Source organism: Scyliorhinus torazame, chromosome 6 (genome assembly GCF_047496885.1).
Source record: "Scyliorhinus torazame isolate Kashiwa2021f chromosome 6, sScyTor2.1, whole genome shotgun sequence".
Lineage (NCBI taxonomy): Eukaryota > Metazoa > Chordata > Chondrichthyes > Carcharhiniformes > Scyliorhinidae > Scyliorhinus > Scyliorhinus torazame.
In genome coordinates, this window is record NC_092712.1 from 315,525,061 (window position 1) to 315,545,443 (window position 20,383).

At 48.9% G+C, this 20,383-nt stretch overlaps 1 protein-coding gene across 7 annotated transcripts in view; it reads left to right on the forward strand.

The window, feature by feature from the left end:
• The window catches only part of pign (phosphatidylinositol glycan anchor biosynthesis, class N), a 154,570-nt gene that overhangs the window by 17,814 nt on the left and 116,373 nt on the right, over positions 1 to 20,383 (forward strand). For all 7 annotated transcript variants that reach the window (XR_011947909.1, XM_072510117.1, XM_072510118.1 and 4 more), the window contains exons 4-8: positions 1,448 to 1,546; positions 3,690 to 3,796; positions 4,972 to 5,096; positions 17,664 to 17,794; positions 19,637 to 19,753. Coding sequence is in view for 6 of the 7 variants with exons in the window: in XM_072510117.1 (XP_072366218.1) it covers positions 1,448 to 1,546; positions 3,690 to 3,796; positions 4,972 to 5,096; positions 17,664 to 17,794; positions 19,637 to 19,753 (579 nt within the window). In the remaining variant the exon portion in view is untranslated. The remainder of the gene's footprint in view (positions 1 to 1,447; positions 1,547 to 3,689; positions 3,797 to 4,971; positions 5,097 to 17,663; positions 17,795 to 19,636; positions 19,754 to 20,383) is intronic.

Genomic DNA, 20,383 nt, shown 5'->3' on the forward strand with positions numbered 1-20,383 from the left:
AAAGCTATAAATCAGCACCCAGCACTGTCCGCCATCTCAGGAAAGATACTGAGAACAATCACTCTCTTAACAGACCAGCCAAACACTAACCAAACCCACCTCAGCGTGCGCCACCACTCATATCCCCCCATTCTGAAAAGACCCAGAGGAAAAACTCCAAACTCAAAGAAGAGTCAGAAGGAACACACTCCTCCCCAGGATACATAATCTGCCTGGGCCATTGAAGGAGATTCTTCAAAATAACAAAAGACCAAAACAATAACGGATTCTTCAAAATAACAAAAGACCAAAATAAAAACCCAATATTGTTAGCTCTAACTGGAGGGCTATCTTCAATCTCAGTGAGGACTTAACCAACCCTATCATCCAACTCCACCAGCACCACCATCCACCCATCTCCCTCCACTGGCTCCACTCACCTTCAGTATAAATGAGATAAGGGTGCCAAAAAAGGACTCCCCCACAAAGCCACAAAGATTATAACACATAATGACAAAAAGAAGTAAAACAGTGCACAGACCACATTTCACATAATTGACTCAATATAATTTTGCTGGAACAGGATAACAGAGGACACTGGCCCTCAGGCTCACACCTCGCATTCCCTTGCAGGAGAGGAGACAACAATAAATAATCAACAACATAATCGCAAGGGAGTAACGTCCAGGATTATAGAAGAATTGCGGGATAAAGACACCATCTATGTTGCTCGGGAAGGCTGATGCCAAGGCCGGATCAACGAACACACAGAATCTCTCAAGGATCACAACCAATGAAGCACCTTTACTTCCACCATGCCTACGCTCAAGCAACCCACAGCCTAGGCCCCAAATTGGGCGGGATTTCTCGACCCGCTCAGCCACCTCCAACCTTTCGATGAGCATTGAGGATGGGATAATATACTAGTGGCCGGATGCTCTGTGCACCATCGAACCTGATGCACCCAGTCTCCAAATCAAGATTACTAAAGCATGGCAGCCGATCTTCAAACTGTTACAGGTCCTTCCTTTTGATTTCCCTTTGTTCCCATTTCTTTTGTTTTACTTTATTATTCTTGGTCCGTGGACTCGTAATCAGAATGCGCCTTTAAGCAGTGGACTTAAGCTGAGGCAGGCTGCTAGTCAGGCAGTGCGTTCCATGATTTGTGCTTCTGGAGAGGAGAAGACGGACTGGCCGATGCCGTGGGAATCCATGTGGGCATGGACTACTTAGGCAACTGAGAAGTCACGAATGGTACTGGACACTGCAACGGTCAGTGAACATCTCCACTTCTGACCCTACATTGGAGCAAAGGTACGTGATGAAGCACCTGAAGATTTTTGGGCCGAGGACTATCCTGAGGAGCAACTATAGTGATGTCGAAGTTAGCAGAATTTTAGAAGTTTGTGTACCTTACTGAGTAATTAATTAGGTGCAGCTTCTTGCTTTAATATTTTACTTCTTGCAGGTTGGAAAGAGAATCCAGTGGAATTTGATTCTGTTTTTAACGAGAGCAAATACACCTGGTGCTGGGGGAGTCCGGACATTTTACCAATGTTTGCGAAAGGTAAGAATCACTGGACTTGCTGCTACAGCATAAACAGCAAACAAAAAACTTTTCAAAAATTTTCTTTGTTCAAAGGCTTTGTCAAAGAGGTGGGTTTTAAGGAATGTCTTAAAGGAGCGAGAGAGGTGGAGAGGTTTAAGGAGGGAATTGCAGATCTTAGGGCCTAATCATGGCCAATATTAAGTAGCAGTGAAATCGAGGAGGTGTAAGAGGCCAGAGTTGGGGGAGCACAGATATCTTGGCTGGTTGCTGGACTGGAGGAGGTTACAGATGTAGGGAGTGGCAAGACCACGGAGGAGGGTTGAAAAAAAAGATGAGAATTTAAAAAGTGCTGGATTCAGATCCTGTGCAATGACATTGGTCTTGGGCCCTTCAAGCCCGCTCTGCCATAAGATTAAACAGGTTTGTTTCGATGTCACTCGCTTTCGGAGCGCTGCTCCTGCCTCAGGTGAATGAAGAGATATGTTCCAGAAACATATGTATAGATATGTATATGTTTCTGGAACATACCTCTTCATTCACCTGAGGAAGGAGCAGCGCTCCGAAAGCTAGTGACATCGAAACAAACCTGTTGGACTTTAACCTGGTGTTGTAAAACTTCTTACTGTGCTCACCCCAGTCCAACACCGGCATCTCCACATCATAAGATTAAACCATTGCTGATCTGGCTGTGGTCTCAACTCCACTTTCCTCTCTCACCCCCCCCCCCCCCCCCATAACCCTTGAACCCTTGTTTATCCAAAATCTACCTAACTCGGTCTTGAATGTGTTCGGTGACCCAACCTCCACTATTCTCTGGGGAAGAGATTTTGATATACTTGTAAGCCTCTGATAGAAAGAAATTCCTCTCATCTCCTCCTTAAACGGAAGACCTGTCATTCTTAAAGTGTACCCTCTAGTTCTAATCTGCCTATATAGATCAATGTGCTCAAGGGCACAATTTAATCGGAGTGAAACAGAATCCCGTGTCGAGCGCAATTAGCCGGGTGTTTCCCGGCACTGGGAGCACCGAGAATGACTCCGCTATTGAACGAGACTCGGCTTCATTTCGGGGCCTCAGCGAGGAACCCCCGCCCCGAGGCAGCATTTAGTCCCATTTCCTGCACTAATGAGCTCCGCTCGCCTGTGCAGGAAGAGAGTGGATGACACCTCAATCTCTAGGAGCCCTCCCCACATCTTGGCCTCTGGACACCCCCAATGCTCCAACGCACCTATAGGTGGGCCCCTGGCACCCCACCCCATAAAGGCAGGACACCCCGGGGCCGATCCCTGGCTCTGGCAAAATGCCACCCAGGCATCTGGCTACCCTGGCAGTGTCAGGCTGGCACTTGGGTGACACTGCCAGGGTACCTAGGTGGTACTGCTGGGGTGCCAGGCTGGCAGTGCCAAGGTGCCACCAGCAGTGCCAGGCTACCACTCTGACTCCCCCCCAAAGTGCCATTCTGCCCGGTCCACGTTGGTGCAGACCAATGCTAAACAGCACTCGCTCGGGGTCTTCGAGGCGGGGGGGAGCGGGTCAGATCCCGCGCCCTCGGTAACTCCGGCGAGAGAATGATCAAGTGAGCCTGACCGAACATTTGAATACGCTCTGGGGTCGTGATCCAGATCGTGACCTCTCGTGAGATCGCGTTAGATCTTGCGAGGCATGACGAGCCGGGTGAATTTCGTGAGCGGACTCGGAGTTACAGCTATCGTGGCATTATTCAACTCCCTGTGAAAGCATAGATTTGATGGGTGTGCATCTCTTGAGCAGAGTTTTGAAATAGAAAACAACACGTAATTGCTGGGATCCATTTCCCTCGACTTTGGTGGGGGAGGGAAATTATTTTCCACAAATTCACTGTGCCATAAAACTCAGGAATATATAATCGGTGGAAATGCGGAAAATGGATTTTGATGATTCCTGTGTGTATCGCCTGACTTCAGGACTAAGGCAAGTCAATTGCAGCCACGAACGCTTTTCCACAAGGTTCATTTTCCTGTTGGAACTTAGCAGTCGGAATTCTTGTTAAATGAGTCCATGGCTCTATTAAGCGTGATAATAAATTGTTTGATCAGGGTGTGCATACGCAAGAATACAAACTCTACTTTTCACTATCAAGAACGTTCTGTCTTAAGTTGTCAAATTTCTTATTTGACACAGGTGCCAGTGGTGACCATGTTTATACACGCATGTACCCAGCTGAGATGGAGGATTTTGCTGCCCAGGATGCATCCAAGCTGGACACTTGGGTATTCAATGAAGTAAAGGTAACTGGAATGTCGTTCACCTGATTGGAGACTCACAAACACTAAATGGGAAATGCCTTCTCTTTTTTTCCAAGGAGATGTTTCCAAGGCCCTTGGCTCTGGGATTCTCTCCATAAAGCCGCAGGTCTCTCTCTATCTCCCTCTCCTCCTTTAAAACCTACCTCTTTCACCAGGCTTTTGGTCATCATAGAATCCCTACAGTGCAGAAGGAGGCCATTCAGCCCATCGAGTGTGCACCCACCTTCCCAAAGAGCAGTCTACCCATGTCCACTATCCCGTCCAGTCCCCGTAACCTAACCTACACATCTTTGGACACTAAGGGCAATTTAGGATGGCCAATCCGCCTAATCTGCACATCTTTGGACTGTGGGAAGAAACCGGAGCACCCGGAGGAAACCCACGCAGACCACGAGAACGTGCAGACTCCACTCAGTCACCCGAGGTTGGAGTCGAACCCGGGTTCCTGGCTCTGTGAGGCAGCAGTGCTAACCACTGTGACGCCCATCCTTAGAATCTCCCCATATGGCTCGGTATCAGATAATATTCGATGGCCCTCCTGTGAAATGCTGGGGGATGTTTTGTGAGATTTAAGTTGGTGTAAAAATGCAAGTTATTGTTGTTGAAGGAAGGCCATTTTTCATTTTGTTGGTGCTTTAAACGCTTTCATATTTTTCAGCAGCTATTTAAAATCTGATGTTTCTGAAGCATGGAATGCAGAGGTAATATTGATTAAAAATATTGCTGCCCCGACTGTAGAGAATTGTAAGAAATGCCTCTGGCTGTGGGGCACTGGGGTTTTGTGGGAGTGATTGGCACGCTGGGTAAGGACACTCGGCATTTGCTTCTGGGCCATGAGTTGAAAGTTTGTCTGGACAGATGGAATGAAAATCTCTTCTGATTACTCCCTGTGAGGAACCTACGTGAACTGGGTTTGAGTGCTCCTCATTTTAATTCTTGGTTAGCACGGACCTACTGTACAAAACCGCCCCTGATTTGACAATAATTGTCAATCACGCGAGCTGTGGAAATGAGATTGATTGATGTAGTAGGGTGATTCTCTTTGGAGTTGGGGTTGAGACAGGTGGCACCACAGTAGAAGGAACATTACAATGCTTGCCTCTGCAAACTTTTTGTTTCCCAGTATCACAATGTCTTTTCCTTCTTTTTCTCAACAGAACTTTTTTGAATTTGCCAAAAGTAATGAAACACTCTCAGCTGAAATGTGGGCACATGAGGTTGTTTATTTCCTGCATTTACTTGGGTTGGACACCAATGGACATGCTCACAGGCCGATGTCAAGGTAATTCTCTCTTGCCCGTTCCAACTTTTATATAATTTCTCTGCACTTTGGATCTTGCCTTTTCATCTCCCAAAGTTTGCTAGCTTAGAATCCTGAAGCTTTGAATCCCTTCAATGCAGAAGGAGGCCATTCAGCCCATCTAAAAGAGCATACCTAAGCCCACACCCCATCCCTGCAACTCGGTAACCTAACGTAAAAATCTTTGGACACTAAGATGTGCAGGTCAGGTGGATTGGCCTTGCTAAATTGCGCCTTAGCGTCCATGGGTGTGTAGGATAGGTGGGGTTACGGGGATGGACAATGGCGAATGCAGACTCAATGGGCCAAATGCCTCTTTCTGCGCTGTAAGAATTCTATGGTTCAAAGGGGCAATTTAACAAAGCCAATCCTCCAACCTGCACATTTCTGAACTGTGGAATGAAATCGGAACACCCGGAGGAAACCCACGCAGACATCGGTTGAACGTGCAAACTCCACACAGATAGTCACCCAAGGTTGGAATCGAACCTAGGTCCCTGGCACTGTAATGCTGAATCATTATTCAAAAACTGAGACATGGACTGTGCACCATTCAGTTTAAAAATCAGCACTGTGAAAATTGCTACACACCTTTATATGTGGGTATTTGAAAAGTTCACTTGATATAGTGAACGGTATATCTAGCGAACCTAAAAGACCATTTTTATTTTGATAATCTGTGGATAGATGAATAAAATAGGACATAGGGGGCGGGATTCTCCACTCCCGCGCCGAAGTGCCCACGCCGTTGAGGTTCACGACAGCGCGAAACGGCCCCGATCCCAACCGATTCAGGGCCCGATAATGGGCTAGGAGCGGGGCCGCGTCATTTACACGCGCCAGGCCTTGTCGCCGCGTAAAGACGGCGCCGCATACATGACGCGGCCGGCGCCGCATAACTGGCGTCACCCGCGCATGCGCGGTTGCCGTCCTCTCTGAGTCTGCCCCGCAAGAAGATGGCAGACGGATCTTGCGGGGCTGCGGAAGAAAGGAGGTCCTCCTTCAGAGAGGACGGCCCGATGATCGGTGGGCACCGATCGCGGGCCATCCCCCATTTGAGGCACCCCCCGGTGCAGGATCCCCCCCCCCCCCCCCCCCAGCGTTCCCGCGCTGTTCCCGACGGCAGCGACCAGGTGTGGACGGCGCCAGGGGAACCCGCCGTTTTGGGCTGGCCACTCGGCCCATCCGGGCCTGAGACTAGCAGGGGTGCCGGAGAATCGCCATTTTGGGTGTCTCGGGCGATTCTCCGGCCTGCGCCGCGCGGAACTCGACGGGGCCGTTCCCGCCACTTGGGAGAATCGCGGGCGTCGCGGGAAAATTTGGCGGCCCAGGCAATTCTCCCAACCGGCGCGGGAGTGGAGAATCCCACCCAGGATATTGTAGACATGGATTTTCAGAAGGGTCACAAGAACACCAGAATTAGGAGCAGGAGTTGACCATTCGGCCCTTCAAGTCTACTGTAGCATATGCTAGATCATAGCTGATCTGATTGCCTCAACTCCACTTTCCTGTCTGCACCCCATCAGGCATTTAATACAGTTGCACATGTGAGATTGCAAATGTTTATAGTTGATACTAGCGGAGGATGTCTGATCACGAAAGGAGCAGAAAGTATTCGAAAGTAGCTTTGATAAAGAGAATGGGTGAAATGATGGCAAATACAGTGTTAACATAAAGTGATTGCTAATAAGTTTGGATGTAAGAATGAGGATTGGAGGGCAGCACGGTGGCGCAGTGGTTAGCACTACTGCCTACGGCGCTGAGGACCAGGGTTGAATCCCGGCCCTGGGTCACTGTCCGTGTGGAGTTTGCACATTCTCCCCATGTCTGCGTGGGTTTCGCCCCCACAACCCAAAGATGTGCAGGTTGGGTGGATTGGCCACGCTAAATTGCCTCTTAATTGGAAAAGAAAATAATTGGGTATTCTAAATTTAAAAAAAAAGATTGAGAGTTAGAATTACAGTTTAATAGACAAAAGAAGTTAAGCATCTGGAGATAAGTTATTAAAATCTAACCCACAGGTGCAGAAGATTATGTAGAATGACTAATGTGTTTACATGAAAACAGCCCATGCTCGAATTTTAACTTCCACATGAACAAAAGTTCAATGTGTGGGTTGACCATCTTTGCAATTCCTTACCCCTAAGGACCGTGGAAGCTCAGTCATTGAGTATGTTTAAGGTAGGGCTTGATAGATTTCTGATTACAAATAACCTAAAGGATTATGGGGAATGTGTGTGTAAAAGTCATTGAAGTGTCCATTTTTATGGTTATTTTCATCATTTCACCTTTGCAGTTTCCCCTGGTCCTTGGTATTATTTCCTCTGCTTCCTATTTTAGTATCAGCAGCAGATTTGGCCACCATTACCTCAATCCCTATCTGCAAATCACTGATGTGGACTGGGAACAGATGTCCCGGAACTGAACCCTGCTGCGCTTTTGCAGTCTCACCGAGGAACTGCCCTTAAACCTTCCTTGCTTCTAACCAGGCTTTCTGTACCCCTCCATCCTTTCCAACAGTTTCCTGTGTGGTAGCTTGTCAAAAACATTTTGAAAGCCCATTATACGTCCCATTCACCATCACCGTATCCTCCATAAAAAGATCCTATCAGAGGTTGATGGAATGCTGGGTCTTGTGGCAAGAAGGATAGAATTTACAAGCAAGGTCAGAATATCAGGGCTGGCCTAAACGGCCATCCAGCCAGTGAGTGGTCCCACCTTAGGACAGACCAAAGAAAAATCACATTGGACTTGAAACGTTTCTCTCTCCACAGATGCTGCCAGACCAGCTGGGTTTTCCAGTGTTTACTGTTTTTGTTTCGGAAAGTCCTGCTTTCCTTGATTGAAGTCCAGTGACCATTATCCAGCATGATATCTCGAATGAAGGGACAAGCTATGATTACTGAGTGACAATACCTGCATTGTACTTACATTTCATTGGCCTCTTTTGATCACCACCTTTTAGGTGAGGTGTTAAACCAAGCCCCTGGTGCCTGCTTGGGTGAAGTAGCCGATACAATGAAATGCACAAACAGCCTGTCCTGGACTGCTCTCCTCACAGCGTGGTGCATCTAGCAGCCCAGATGTGAAGTGATTGCATAACCTATTCAGAAGTGTTCCTGCTAGAGTTTGAAGGATTTAAATGCAAAACGAAAGACCGAGTTTACGAAACGCTGCAGTGAAATGAGGTTCTTTTCTCTAGAAGACTGAGGGGGGGGGGGGTGACCTGATGGTGGCCTTCAGAATTGCAGAAGGGTTTGATAGGGTAAATGTAAAGAAGACTGTACCATTCAAAACCAGAACTAAGGACAATAATTATAAGATAGTCCAGTAAGAAATCCAATTTCAGCAGAATCCTCTTTACCCAGAGTGTGGAACTTACTACCACAGGTAGTTGAGACATATAATATTAATTCCGTTATAATTTCGTTGGAGATCATGGTATAAGGACTATCAGATTCCCCGTGACCTCCACAGAATATGAACTTCCCTTTTATTTAGGGAGGACCGGGCGATTTCCCCCCATCGCCTCTACCAGGATCTAATGATGGACGTTGATTTTAGCCGCTTATGAGGACGTGTTGGAAGAAGTGTTGGAGGCGGTTAGCTGCCTCCCCCTTCTCACCAAGCTGTCCCCACCGGCGTCAGCCGACAAAATCATCGTCGCCCTCCATTTTATACACTTCCTGCCGTTCACAGCATCCTGCATCCGCATCTGGACTCAAACAGACCCGCAGCTGTCCCGGGTGTGACATATTATCCTCTATGAGGCCCAGCACCGCTCCTTGCCTGGGGACTTGAAGGCGTACACCAACAAGATCCCCGAATTAAGCATTGAGGATGGTGCCATCCTGTGGGGGAAGCACGTGGTGGTTCCTGAGCAAGGACGCAAGCCACTTCTGCAGGACCCCCACAACAAGCATCCGGGTCTGTCCAAATTGAAGATGCTGGCCCACAGCTACGTGTGGAATTAATGTGGCCATCGAGAGGTTGGCCCAGCGTTGTATGCAGTGTCAAGGGTACCAGAAACTGCCTTCATATCGATTTCGCGGGTCCTTTCCAGGGAGCGATGTACTCTTTGTCATGGACGGCCACTCAAAGTGGATGGAGGTCCATAAGATGCACATAACGAGGGCCACCACAGGAAGACTGCGGCAATCCTTCAGCACACACGGGAATACGGAGGTGCTGGTTATGGACAATGGAATGGCTTTTATGAGTGCGGAGTTCAGGGTTCATGTGCGCTAACGGAATTTGACATGTGTACAGCACCCAGCGTCAGATGGATGAACGGAGCGGACGGTCCAGACTTTTAAACTTGGAATGAAGAGTCAGACCTTGGGTTCCTGGGAGACTCAGTTGGCACGGTTTCTCTTCTGCTAGCGGACGACGCCGCACGCCATGACGGGGGTTGCTCCGGTCAAATTGCTGATGGGTTGCCGCCTCCGCACCCGGTTGAGTTCAATTATCCTCAACATTGGCGGGAAGGTCCACCAGGACCAAAACAGGACTAAGGCTGACACAGGACAATGTCCACCTTTGCTCACATTCAGTGCATGTACGGAACTTTTGCGAAGGGGCCCTGTGGATCCCTGGTACCGTGTTGGCCCAGACTGGACCAGTTTCGTATCGGGTGGGTGCCCAAGGACATGATTGACATGTGGACTATCCCCGCAGCCACATTCCCGATGCCCTGGACCCAGTCCCGGAGGTCCCGGCCTGGGCCCTTCCACCGCTTGTATTGCCGCCTTCGCCGCAGTTGTCACCGTTGCCCCTGGTTGTGCCAGCAATGGTGAGATCTGATTCGGTGTCGAGGATGCCGAGATGCCAGAAGAGGTCCAGCCCAGCTCCGATTCCGACTCCAATATGGAAGTGTTGCCACCGTCAGAGCCCGTCACAATGGCCCCCACAGCCATTTGCGTTTGCCGGCCCCATCCTGGCACACCGCACGAAAATGCTGTTCCCCGGTTCGGTACACACCCTTGGATGCCATCCCGGGCAAAGCAAACAAGGGTTTCCTCAGATCCATGAAAATGGACCTTTCCCCGTGCTTGGACGGGGGGTGGGGACGGGGATGAGTGTTATAACCCTCAGGGAGGTCTATCAGTCTATAAGACTATTAGATACCACCGATCGGCAGGCCGGCCTCTCTGAAGGAGGATCTCCTTTCCTCCGCGCCCCGCAAGATCCATCCGCCATCTTCTTGCGGGGTGGCCTCGGGGAGGACGCCAACCCGCGCATGCGTGGGTGACGCCAGTTAGGCGGCGGATGACGCTGCGCCGCCTTTATGCGGCGCCAATGCCCGGCGCGCGCTGACGACGCTGCTTTAGCGACACGCCCCCGAGTTTCTCACGGTCCCGATCCTCGCCCATTTTCGGGCCCTGAATCGGTCGAGATCGGGGCCGTTTCGCGCCGTCGTGAACCTCGACGGCGTTCACGATGGCGTGGGCACTTAGTCGCGGGAGCGGAGAATCGCGCCCAATATATCCTACATTCATCACAGAGTACAGAGAAAGGCACCAAGAGGTGTGTGCCACGCAAGTCTTTCAGGTAAGCTGCCAGCTTCCATTCTGTCATCTAAAAATCTACACAATACAAGGTAAACTTAAAAAGTGAGGACGGCATGGTAGCACAGTGGTTAGCATAGTTGCCAAGAGACTTGTGTTCGATTCCTGGCTTGGTGCACTGTCTGTGCGGAGTCTGTACATTCTCCCCATGTCTGCGTGGGTTTCCTCCGGGTGCTCCGGTTTCCTCCCACAGTCCAAACATGTGCAGGTTAGGTGGAGAGGTTGTGCTAAATTGCCCTTAGTGTCCAAAATAAGGTAAGATGGGTTACTGAGTTATGGGGATAGGGTGCTCATTCCAAGAGCCGGTGCAGAATCGATGGGCTGAATGGCCTCCTTCTGCCCTGTAAATTCAATAATTCTATGAAGTCTTATTTTTGTTTCAGTCCATTACCATTATTTGGCTTTGATTACTTTTTAAATGTAGAGTACGAAGTCTTACAACACCAGGTTAAAGTCCAACAGGTTTGTTTCGATGTCACTAGCTTTCGGAGCGTTGCTCCTTCCTCAGGTGAATGAAGAGGTATGTTCCAGATACATATATATAGACAAATTCAAAGATGCCAGACAATGCTTGGAATGCGAGCATTAGCAGGTGATTAAATCTTTACAGATCCAGAGATGGGGTAACCCCAGGTTAAAGAGGTGTGAATTACAAAATGTAGAGTGATGGATGTGGTTTCATATCATATTTCAGCGGTGGTTTGAGGGGCAGCACAGTGGCACCGTGGGTTAACCCTGCTGTCTCACGGCGCTGAGGTCTCAGGTTCGATTCTGGCTCTGGGTCACTGTCCGTGGGGAGTTTGCACATTCTCCCCCAGTTTGCGTGGGTTTCCCCCCCGCAACCCAAAGATGTGCAGGGTAGGTGGTTTGGCCATGCTAAATTGCCCCTTCATTGGAAAAAATGAATTGGGAAATCTAAATTTATTTTAAAAAGCTATTTCAGTGGTGATTTTCAATGTATTTCATGGTTATATGGTGTCATGGTAAATTAATATATGCTCCCTTGTGATGCTTTTGACCCCTCGCCTATTTGTGAGAAAATGTGTTTCCTGCTGACAATTGGGTGCTAAATCAGGATAAATCATGTCACAACCCCATGTGCTTCTCAATCAGGATTAGCCATCAGTTTATTCGCTGACTGTGAACAGTCTGGGAACCAGCTTTCAAGCTAATCTGCCACTCTAACTGGTATGTCAAATCCAACATTGTTAGTCGATCTCAACTAACTGGAAGACTTCTGCCACGCAAATTGCACTTTTAAGCAGGATTTTCACACAGTTGCACACAAATTACCCTTACTACTTCCTCGTCTGAAATAAGACTACCACTTGAACATAAGGGGCATAGCTACACGTAGCAAGGCTGATGTGGTGAGCAGACACTTTAAGAAATGTATTTGTACAATTTTTTCTGATCTTAAGCGCGTTGGCAATCTCCAGTTTTAGCTCTCCCGCTGAAGGAATGCAGTGCTCACAGAACTAATCCAATGTCTTCCCAATGTTCAAAATAAGGAAGCACCTTTCTTGACTACCGGGTGCTTAACAAAGTGCTAAACACTTTTATATTCATTCATGGGACATATGACTGGGCCAGCATTTGTAGCCCATCCCTAATTTCAGGCGGCATTTACGATCTGGAGCCAGGGCATTATTGAGCCAGATGGGTTTTTAATGACGATTGATAATGGTTTCTTGAACTCAAATTTTTCCATCTGCCCTGGTGGAATTCGAACCCGGGTCTCTGGATTACTCGCCCAATACCACAGTGCCACTGCTTCTCCTTGGTCAAGGAAATACTTGTGGTAGCAAATTCCACTTTCTAGCCACTCTTTGTGGAAACAGGTTTCTCCTGAATTCCCTATGGAATCCCTGTGGGATTTGTCAGCGACTATCTCATCCATATTTTTATTTTCAAAATGCAATGGTATCATTTGCTTTTTCATTGAAGGCCCATTAAACCAGCAGCCTTATACAGCACTCCTCTTCCTGCTACCATGCCCTAAGAGGATTGATCCTTGATTATGCTTAGCAGAGCACTACAGCGCCTTCTGCTGCCTGGCTGAGCAGAAAATTCCCCCTCACTTCACCGCGTACCAGTGGAAGGATTTACAGGCCGACAGTCGGCCTGTTTGGCCGTGTTACGCACGCACTTTCCTTGGCCGCCAAGTCCTGCAGTTGGACTTGAACCTGGGGCTTTTGGCCCAGAGGTAGGAACGCTCCCCACTGCGCCATAAGACCTCCTTCCTTTATAGCATTAGGTAAACAGTTTCTATTGCTACATTTCTGAGAAATTCCTGAGAGGTAAACTTCCTACTTCAATTTAATATTGATTGATTGATTTGATCTATTGTCACGTGTACCGAGATACAATGAAACAAGTATTGTTCTGCGTACAGCCCAGATAGATCGTTCCATACATGAAAAAACAGGACATACATGAATATACAATGTAAATATATAGACACCGGCATCGAGTGAAGCATACGGAATGTAGCACTACTCAGTAGGGAAGATCTGTGAATTCAAGGGATGTGGATTTTGAAAGGTAGGACAGCATTCATTGCCCATCCCTAATTACTGTTGCGAACTGTCTTTTTGAACGGCTGCAGTCCTTGTGGTGTAGGTATACCCACCGTGCTGTGACAAGGAGTTCCAGTGACCCAAGTCAAGATGTTGAGTGACTTGGAGGGGAACCTCCAGACGGTGCGGTTCCCATGTATTTACTGCTCTTGTCCTTATAGATGGTAGCGGTCGTGGGTTTGGCAGATGCTGCTGGAGGAGTCTTGGTCAGTTCCTGCAGTGCATCTTGTAGATGGTATGCACTGTTCCCGCTCTGCGCCGGTGGTGGAGGCGGTCAGTTATTGTGGAAGGGGGAGCAATCAAGGACTTCTTTGTCGTGGATGGTGTTGAGCTCCTTGAGTGTTGTTGGAGCTGAACTCATCCTCACCAGTGGAGAGTATTCCATTACACTCCTCACTTGTGCTTTGTAGATGGTGGACAGGCTTTTAGGGGTGAGGAGGTGAGTTACTTGTGTTCTTATGTTACTCTCCACAGGATTCCTAGCTTCTGACCTGCTTTTGTCGCAACAGTATTCATATGGACTAGCCCAGTTGAGTTTCTGGTCAATGGTAACCCACAAGATGTTGACAGTGGGAGATTCACTGGTGGTGATGCCAGGGAATATCAAGGGGCGATAGTTAGATTCGCTCTTGTTGGAGATGATCATTGCCTGGCACTTGTGTGGCGTGAATGTTATTTACCACATCGTAACCCAAGCCGAGATATTGTCCAGGGCTTGCTGCATTTGGACATGAACTGCTTCCATTTCTGAGGAGTGGCGAATGGCACTGAACATTGTGCAAATCAACCTCACGTCTGACCTTATGATGGAGGGAAGGTCACTGATGAATCAGCTGAAGATGGTTGGGTCTAGGACACTATGTAATCCCAGTCAAATTAATGAAACCCGCAGTGCATATGAGTCTTTAAATTAATCTTGGGGCTATTATACTATTGAAAGCCTAGCTATGGGAGCCCCGGAACATCAAAGCTGGTATTCCTCAGGGTAGTGTCCTAGCTCCTGCTATCTTCAGCTGCTTTATCCATGCCTTTCCCTTCATCATATGGTCAGACATGGGTTGGCCGCTGATGTTTGCACAATGTTCAGCACGTTTGCAACACCTCGTACTGAAGCTCCCTGTGTCTACAGGCAGCACGGACTGGACAATGTCCAGGCTAAGGCTGGTAAGTGGTAAGTAGGTTGCTCGCCACACAAAGTGCCAGACAATGGTCATCTCCAGCAAAAGAGAATCTAACCATTTTCCCCATGACATTCAAAGACCTTTCCATTGCTGTATCCTCCAGCACCAACACACTGGGAGCTACCATTGACCAGCCATAAAGACTCAGTGGCTACAAAAGCAGTTCAGAGACTGGCACTTCTACAGTGAACAATCACCCCCTGGGACTCCCCAAAGCCTGTCCACCATCGACAAGTCGGCAATGTGATGGCATACTCTCCACTTGCCTAAATGGGTGCCTCCAAACTGCACTCGAGATGCTTGACCCCGTCCAAGGCGAGGCAACTGGCCTAGCCACCATCTTAAACATTTAACTCCTTCTGCTGCCACTGGCGCATGGTTCAACAGCTCCTTCCAAACCTTCAATCTCCAGAATGAGAAGAACAGAGATTTCATAGAATTTACAGTGCAGTCGGAGGCCATTCAGCCCATCGAGTCTGCACCGGCCCTTGGAAAGAGCACCCTACTTGAGCCCCACGCCTCCACCCTATCCCCGTAACCAAGTAACCCCACTTAACCTTTTTGAACACTAACAGCAATTTATCATGGCCAATACACCTAACCTACACATCTTTGGACTGTGGGAGGAAACCGGAGCACCCGGAGGAAACCCACGCGGACACCGGGAGAATGTGCAGACTCCGCACAGACAGTGACCCAAGCCAGGAATCGAACCTGGGACACTGGAGCTGTGAAGCAACTGTGCTAACCATTATGCTACTGTGCTGCCCAAGGGCAATGGGAACAGCACCAAATGCAGGTTTTCCTCCACATTAGATACCATCCTGACCTGGAACGGTTTTGCCGTGTCTTCCCTGTCGATTCTTTTCAAGCTATCTCCTTAACAGCCCTGTGGTTTGCAGCACCACCTTCCCGAGGCCATTAAGCGATAAGCAATAAAAGCTCACGACCCCCACTTCCACGAATGAATTTGTAAAAAAAGTAACCAATTCCACTGAAAAACGCTGCTGGTGTCAGATTTGGGGCTTTTTTTCTCCTTCAGATCCCTGAGCAATGAAGTGGAAAAGCCTGGATTTAAGTACAGGGAAGCCTCCAGAACTGACACTCTTCTCAGCCCGCAAAACAATACGTCCACTAGAAAGGTTAATCTACAGAGAGGGCCAAATACCTTGCAGGATATCGAGCACGAGAGGCACACTGAAACCACGGGCACTTGCAAATCACTACCCTCACTGCACCAAGCAGCGTTTCGATCTTAAAAGCACAGGACACACAGGTCATTGCAAGGCAACAGTGGATTTTGTGAAATAAATTGCTTTTGTGTAATTGGGGGGGGGGAGGGGGCTCATTACCCAGAATCCATCACTTTCTCTGGGATCGACTGTCAGCTTGTTCAGACTTTTTCACCTCTGGGTGGCTGACACTTAACTTGAGACTGAAACCCAGGTTATCAGCTTTGAAAATCCAGCAGTCCGCCGGCCTATATCATCTGATTCCTGTACTCAGCATTTGAGTTATCCACAAATATTCAATACCTCCACCATTGACGAACAGTGACAGCTGTGTGTGCCATCAACAAGATGCATAGCAGGAGTTCACCAAGGCTCCTTAGGCGGCACCTTCCAAACCCACGGCCGCTACCATCTAGAAGGACAAGAGCAGCAGATACCTGGGAACCCCACCACCTGGAGGTTCCCCTCCAAGTCACTCACCACCCTGACTTGGAAATATATCGCCGTTCCTTCACTGTCGCTGGGTCGTAATCCTGGAATTCTCTCCCTAACAGCACAGTGGGTGTATCTACACCTCCGGGACTGCAGCGGTTCAAGAAAGCAGCTCACCCCACCTTCTGAAGGACAACACGGGATGGGCAATAAATGTTGGCTGAGCCAACCTTTTCTTCATAAGACAAGCCAGATATTCGTGTAGTAAACCTTCCCTGAACAGCTTCCAACACATTTACATCCTTGCAAATGTACTGGTGAAAGGGCCAGTCGTTCACTACTTAGCTACGGCTTAATTGGTTGCCTCTCAGTCGGAAGGCAAATACCACTCCCAGATTTGGAACACACAAATCTAGACTGGCACTCCAGCGCAGTACTGAGTCACTCCAGTGCAGTACTGAGGCACTCCAGCGCAGTACTGAGTCACTCCAGCGCAGTACTGAGGCACTCCAGCGCAGTACTGAGGCACTCCAGCGCAGCACTGAGGCACTCCAGCGCAGCACTGAGGCACTCCAGCGCAGCACTGAGGCACTCCAGCGCAGCACTGAGGCACTCCAGCGCAGCACTGAGGCACTCCAGCGCAGCACTGAGGCACTCCAGCGCAGCACTGAGGCACTCCAGCGCAACACTGGGGCACTCCAGCGCAGCACTAGGGCACTCCAGCGCAGCACTAGGGCACTCCAGCGCAGCACTGAGGCACTCCAGCGCAGCACTGAGGCACTCCAGCGCAGCACTGAGGCACTCCAGCGCAGCACTGAGGCACTCCAGCGCAGCACTGAGGCACTCCAGCGCAACACTGAGGCACTCCAGCGCAGCACTAGGGCACTCCAGCGCAGCACTGAGGCACTCCAGCGCAGCACTGAGGCACTCCAGCGCAGCACTGAGGCACTCCAGCGCAGCACTGAGGCACTCCAGCGCAGCACTGAGGCACTCCAGCGCAACACTGAGGCACTCCAGCGCAGCACTAGGGCACTCCAGCGCAGCACTGAGGCACTCCAGCGCAGCACTGAGGCACTCCAGCGCAACACTGAGGCACTCCAGCGCAGCACTAGGGCACTCCAGCGCAGCACTGAGGCACTCCAGCGCAGCACTGAGGCACTCCAGCGCAGCACTGAGGCACTCCAGTGCAGCACTGCCTTTCAGCAGAGACATTGAATTGAGATCCCACCTAGCCTCTCCAGTGGATCTAAAAGACCCGATGGTGCTACTTTGAAGAGGGCCAGGAATTCTCCCCAGTGTCCTGGCCAATATCTATCCCTCAGCCAGCATCACAAAAACAGATAATCTGGTCATTTCAACATTGCTGTTTTGAAGAGCTTTCCGTGTTCAAATTGGCTGCCATGTTTCCCGCATTGGCGCCACTTCAAAAGTATGCCATTGGCAGTGAAACAAATTTGTGAGACTGCGAAAGGTGCAAAGTAAGTCTTTCACTATGATTTGCAGATGTCATGTGTCAATTTGCATTTCTAACAATTGATTCTGAACATTTATTATTCAGTGAGTACAAGGAAAATATCCGAACTGTAGACAAAGGTATTCAGGAAGTTATTTCTGTCATTGAAGACTTCTACAGAAATGACAAGAAGACTGCGTTCATCTACACTTCTGATCATGGGATGACAGAGTGGGGTAAGGCCATTGAGGATTCTGCACATTAGGATTTACAGCCCATTGATATCTATTTGTCCATTGTGTAATAAAAATTAGATGGTGTCAGTTTTTTAGGACACCGCACCTCTAGGTGACACTGGGAGTGTGAGATGTTACATTATACATATGATTCCAGATCCACAGCAATGTGATCAACTCTCAAATACCCTCTGAAATGGAAGGCAGTTAGGGATGGGCAATAAATGCAGGCCCAGCCAGCAACACCCACATTTCGTAGATGAATTGAAACAAACCACTCTGCATGTTGTCACTTACCATCCAGCATTACGTGACCATCAGTCTGCTGAATTTTCTGAATACTTGGTGCAATGGACTGCATCTGCCATGAGGTGGTGCTGCATCAATGGGCTTACTGGGGATTGGTGAATAGCTTTGTAAAAGATATACTGTAACTTGTGCCGCTGAACAGGAACAGTTGTGAGCATCCACTCGACACCCACTCCATGTGCGTTTCTCCCACTACCAACGCCTTTTGTTATGGTCCATTGTCCTCCTTTGCTTGTTGCCTTCTTGCTGCCTCCTGAGCCCTTACCCTCTCCCCCGCGCCCTCTCTCCCGAGCCCTCGCTGCCTCCCACTCGACACCCCTCTCCCGAACCCTTACTGCCTTTCCTGAGCCCACACTTTCACTTGCTGCCCCTCAAGTGAGCAAGGCCGAAGAGAGTGGCAAAAACTGGCAAGGGCTGTGGAGAGGAGTGGAGCCACCGAGGGCTTTGGGGAGTGTCGGCAAGCAGGTAAAGGCACAGGAGAGGGATGGTGAGAGCATAGTTTGTGCCCCAGCTGGGTTTGGTCTGCGCCATTGTTGATGCAGACAGCTGCCGAGGATGTCGCTGAAACGCATTGCAGGTGTAGCAAGTGCGCCTCTGCAGTTGTGGCATCAGTAAACGCACACCCATAGACTGCATTGACTAATGGGTAAAGTGTTCTTTCTGGCAGGAAAACCCTCCAAGAAACCCACTTTACACAGTGGCACAGACCTGACATTGATGAAATGGGAGGAAGGGTGGGTACCCATGGCTTGTGAGTAGGTTGAGGAAGTAGGCGACTTGAGATGAAAGTGGTGTTCGGTCTCCCACCAACATCCACTTAACTCTTGTCAGTTTATTCGTCTCTCACATGTTTTCCAGCAGGGACAATAAATGCCCAAAGCAAACTCCGTCCTCACGATCACAACAGGCACACCTGAGGGTGCAGGGGAGGTGGGGGCAGGGTGTACTGCCTCATTTAGCGGCGCAAACGGGAGAAAACAAGATGAAAATTGCCCTGACTCTCACCGGTGAGATTTCTCCAGTGGTTAGCACTGCTGCATCACAGCGGCAGGGCCCGGGTTAAATTCAGAACTCGGGTGACAGTGTGGAGTCTGCACGTTCTCCCCGTGTCTGTGTGGGTTTCCTCCGGGTGCTCCGGTTTCCTTCTACAGTCCAAAGATGTACAGGTTAGGTGGATTGGCTGTGCTAAAATTGCCCCTTAGTGTCCAGGGATGTGCAGAGTTGGTGGGGTTACGGGATAGGGCGGAGGTAGGGTGCTCTTTCGCAAGGTCAGTGCAGACCTGGAGGACTAAATGGCCTCCTTATGCACTGTAGAGACTAAGTAATCACTTTGCCCAGCTGTTAAGCAAAGTCTGTGTGGGAGAAACAAATTGACATTCTAGTAAATAGCGTGCTGTGTGTATCTGTGTGTGTGTAATTATGCAACAGACCAATTTCCTTAATGTCTTTATATTTTGACCAATACCTGTTCGTAGCAGTGCATCTTGGCACATTAGATTTATGCCTAATCCCTACATGTCTTTGCTGCTACAGGTTCACATGGTGCAGGCCACCCCTCAGAAACCCTCACACCCTTGGTCGCCTGGGGAGCTGGAGTAAATGGACCACTGGTTGGCTCAAACCAACAGTTTCAGGATGATTTTCTGCAGGGTATGTTTCATGTTGCTGTTTAAAAGGCAGGCCACTTCTTTTTAAAAGGAAGACTGACATTTATTTAGTGCCTTTTATGACCTGAAGCCATCCAGGGCACTTTACAGCCATTCAATTACTCTTTAACATAACTGTTGTAATGTGTTAAATTATCCTGAATCCGTGAGGCTTTTTAAAAAACTTAACATGAGTGCGGAAATGCTTTTATTCCCCTCAAATCCTTCCTGTGAAAATGCTGAAAGATCCAGAAACTTAATCAGCAATGAAATTAAAGTGTATTCTCTAACGGGAGAAACAAGGTGGAAGGGTATAAAATGTTTAAATCAGGGACTGTTTTAGAGGCTTAGTTTCATAGGGTTAATACTACAGCGATAAAGCTAATCCGAGAATCTGAGTACTTCATTGCATTATCTGAATCGATGACTTCTAGTGTACAAAGAACAATACAGCAGAGGAACAGGCCCTTCGCCCCTCCAAGCCTGTACCGGTCATGATACCACGCTTGGCCAAAACCCTCAGCACTTCCTTGTGCCGTATCCCTCTATACCCATCTTATCCATGTATTTGTCGAGATGCCTTTTGAACGCCATTAATGTACCTACTTCCACAGCCTCCCCTGGCAACACGTTC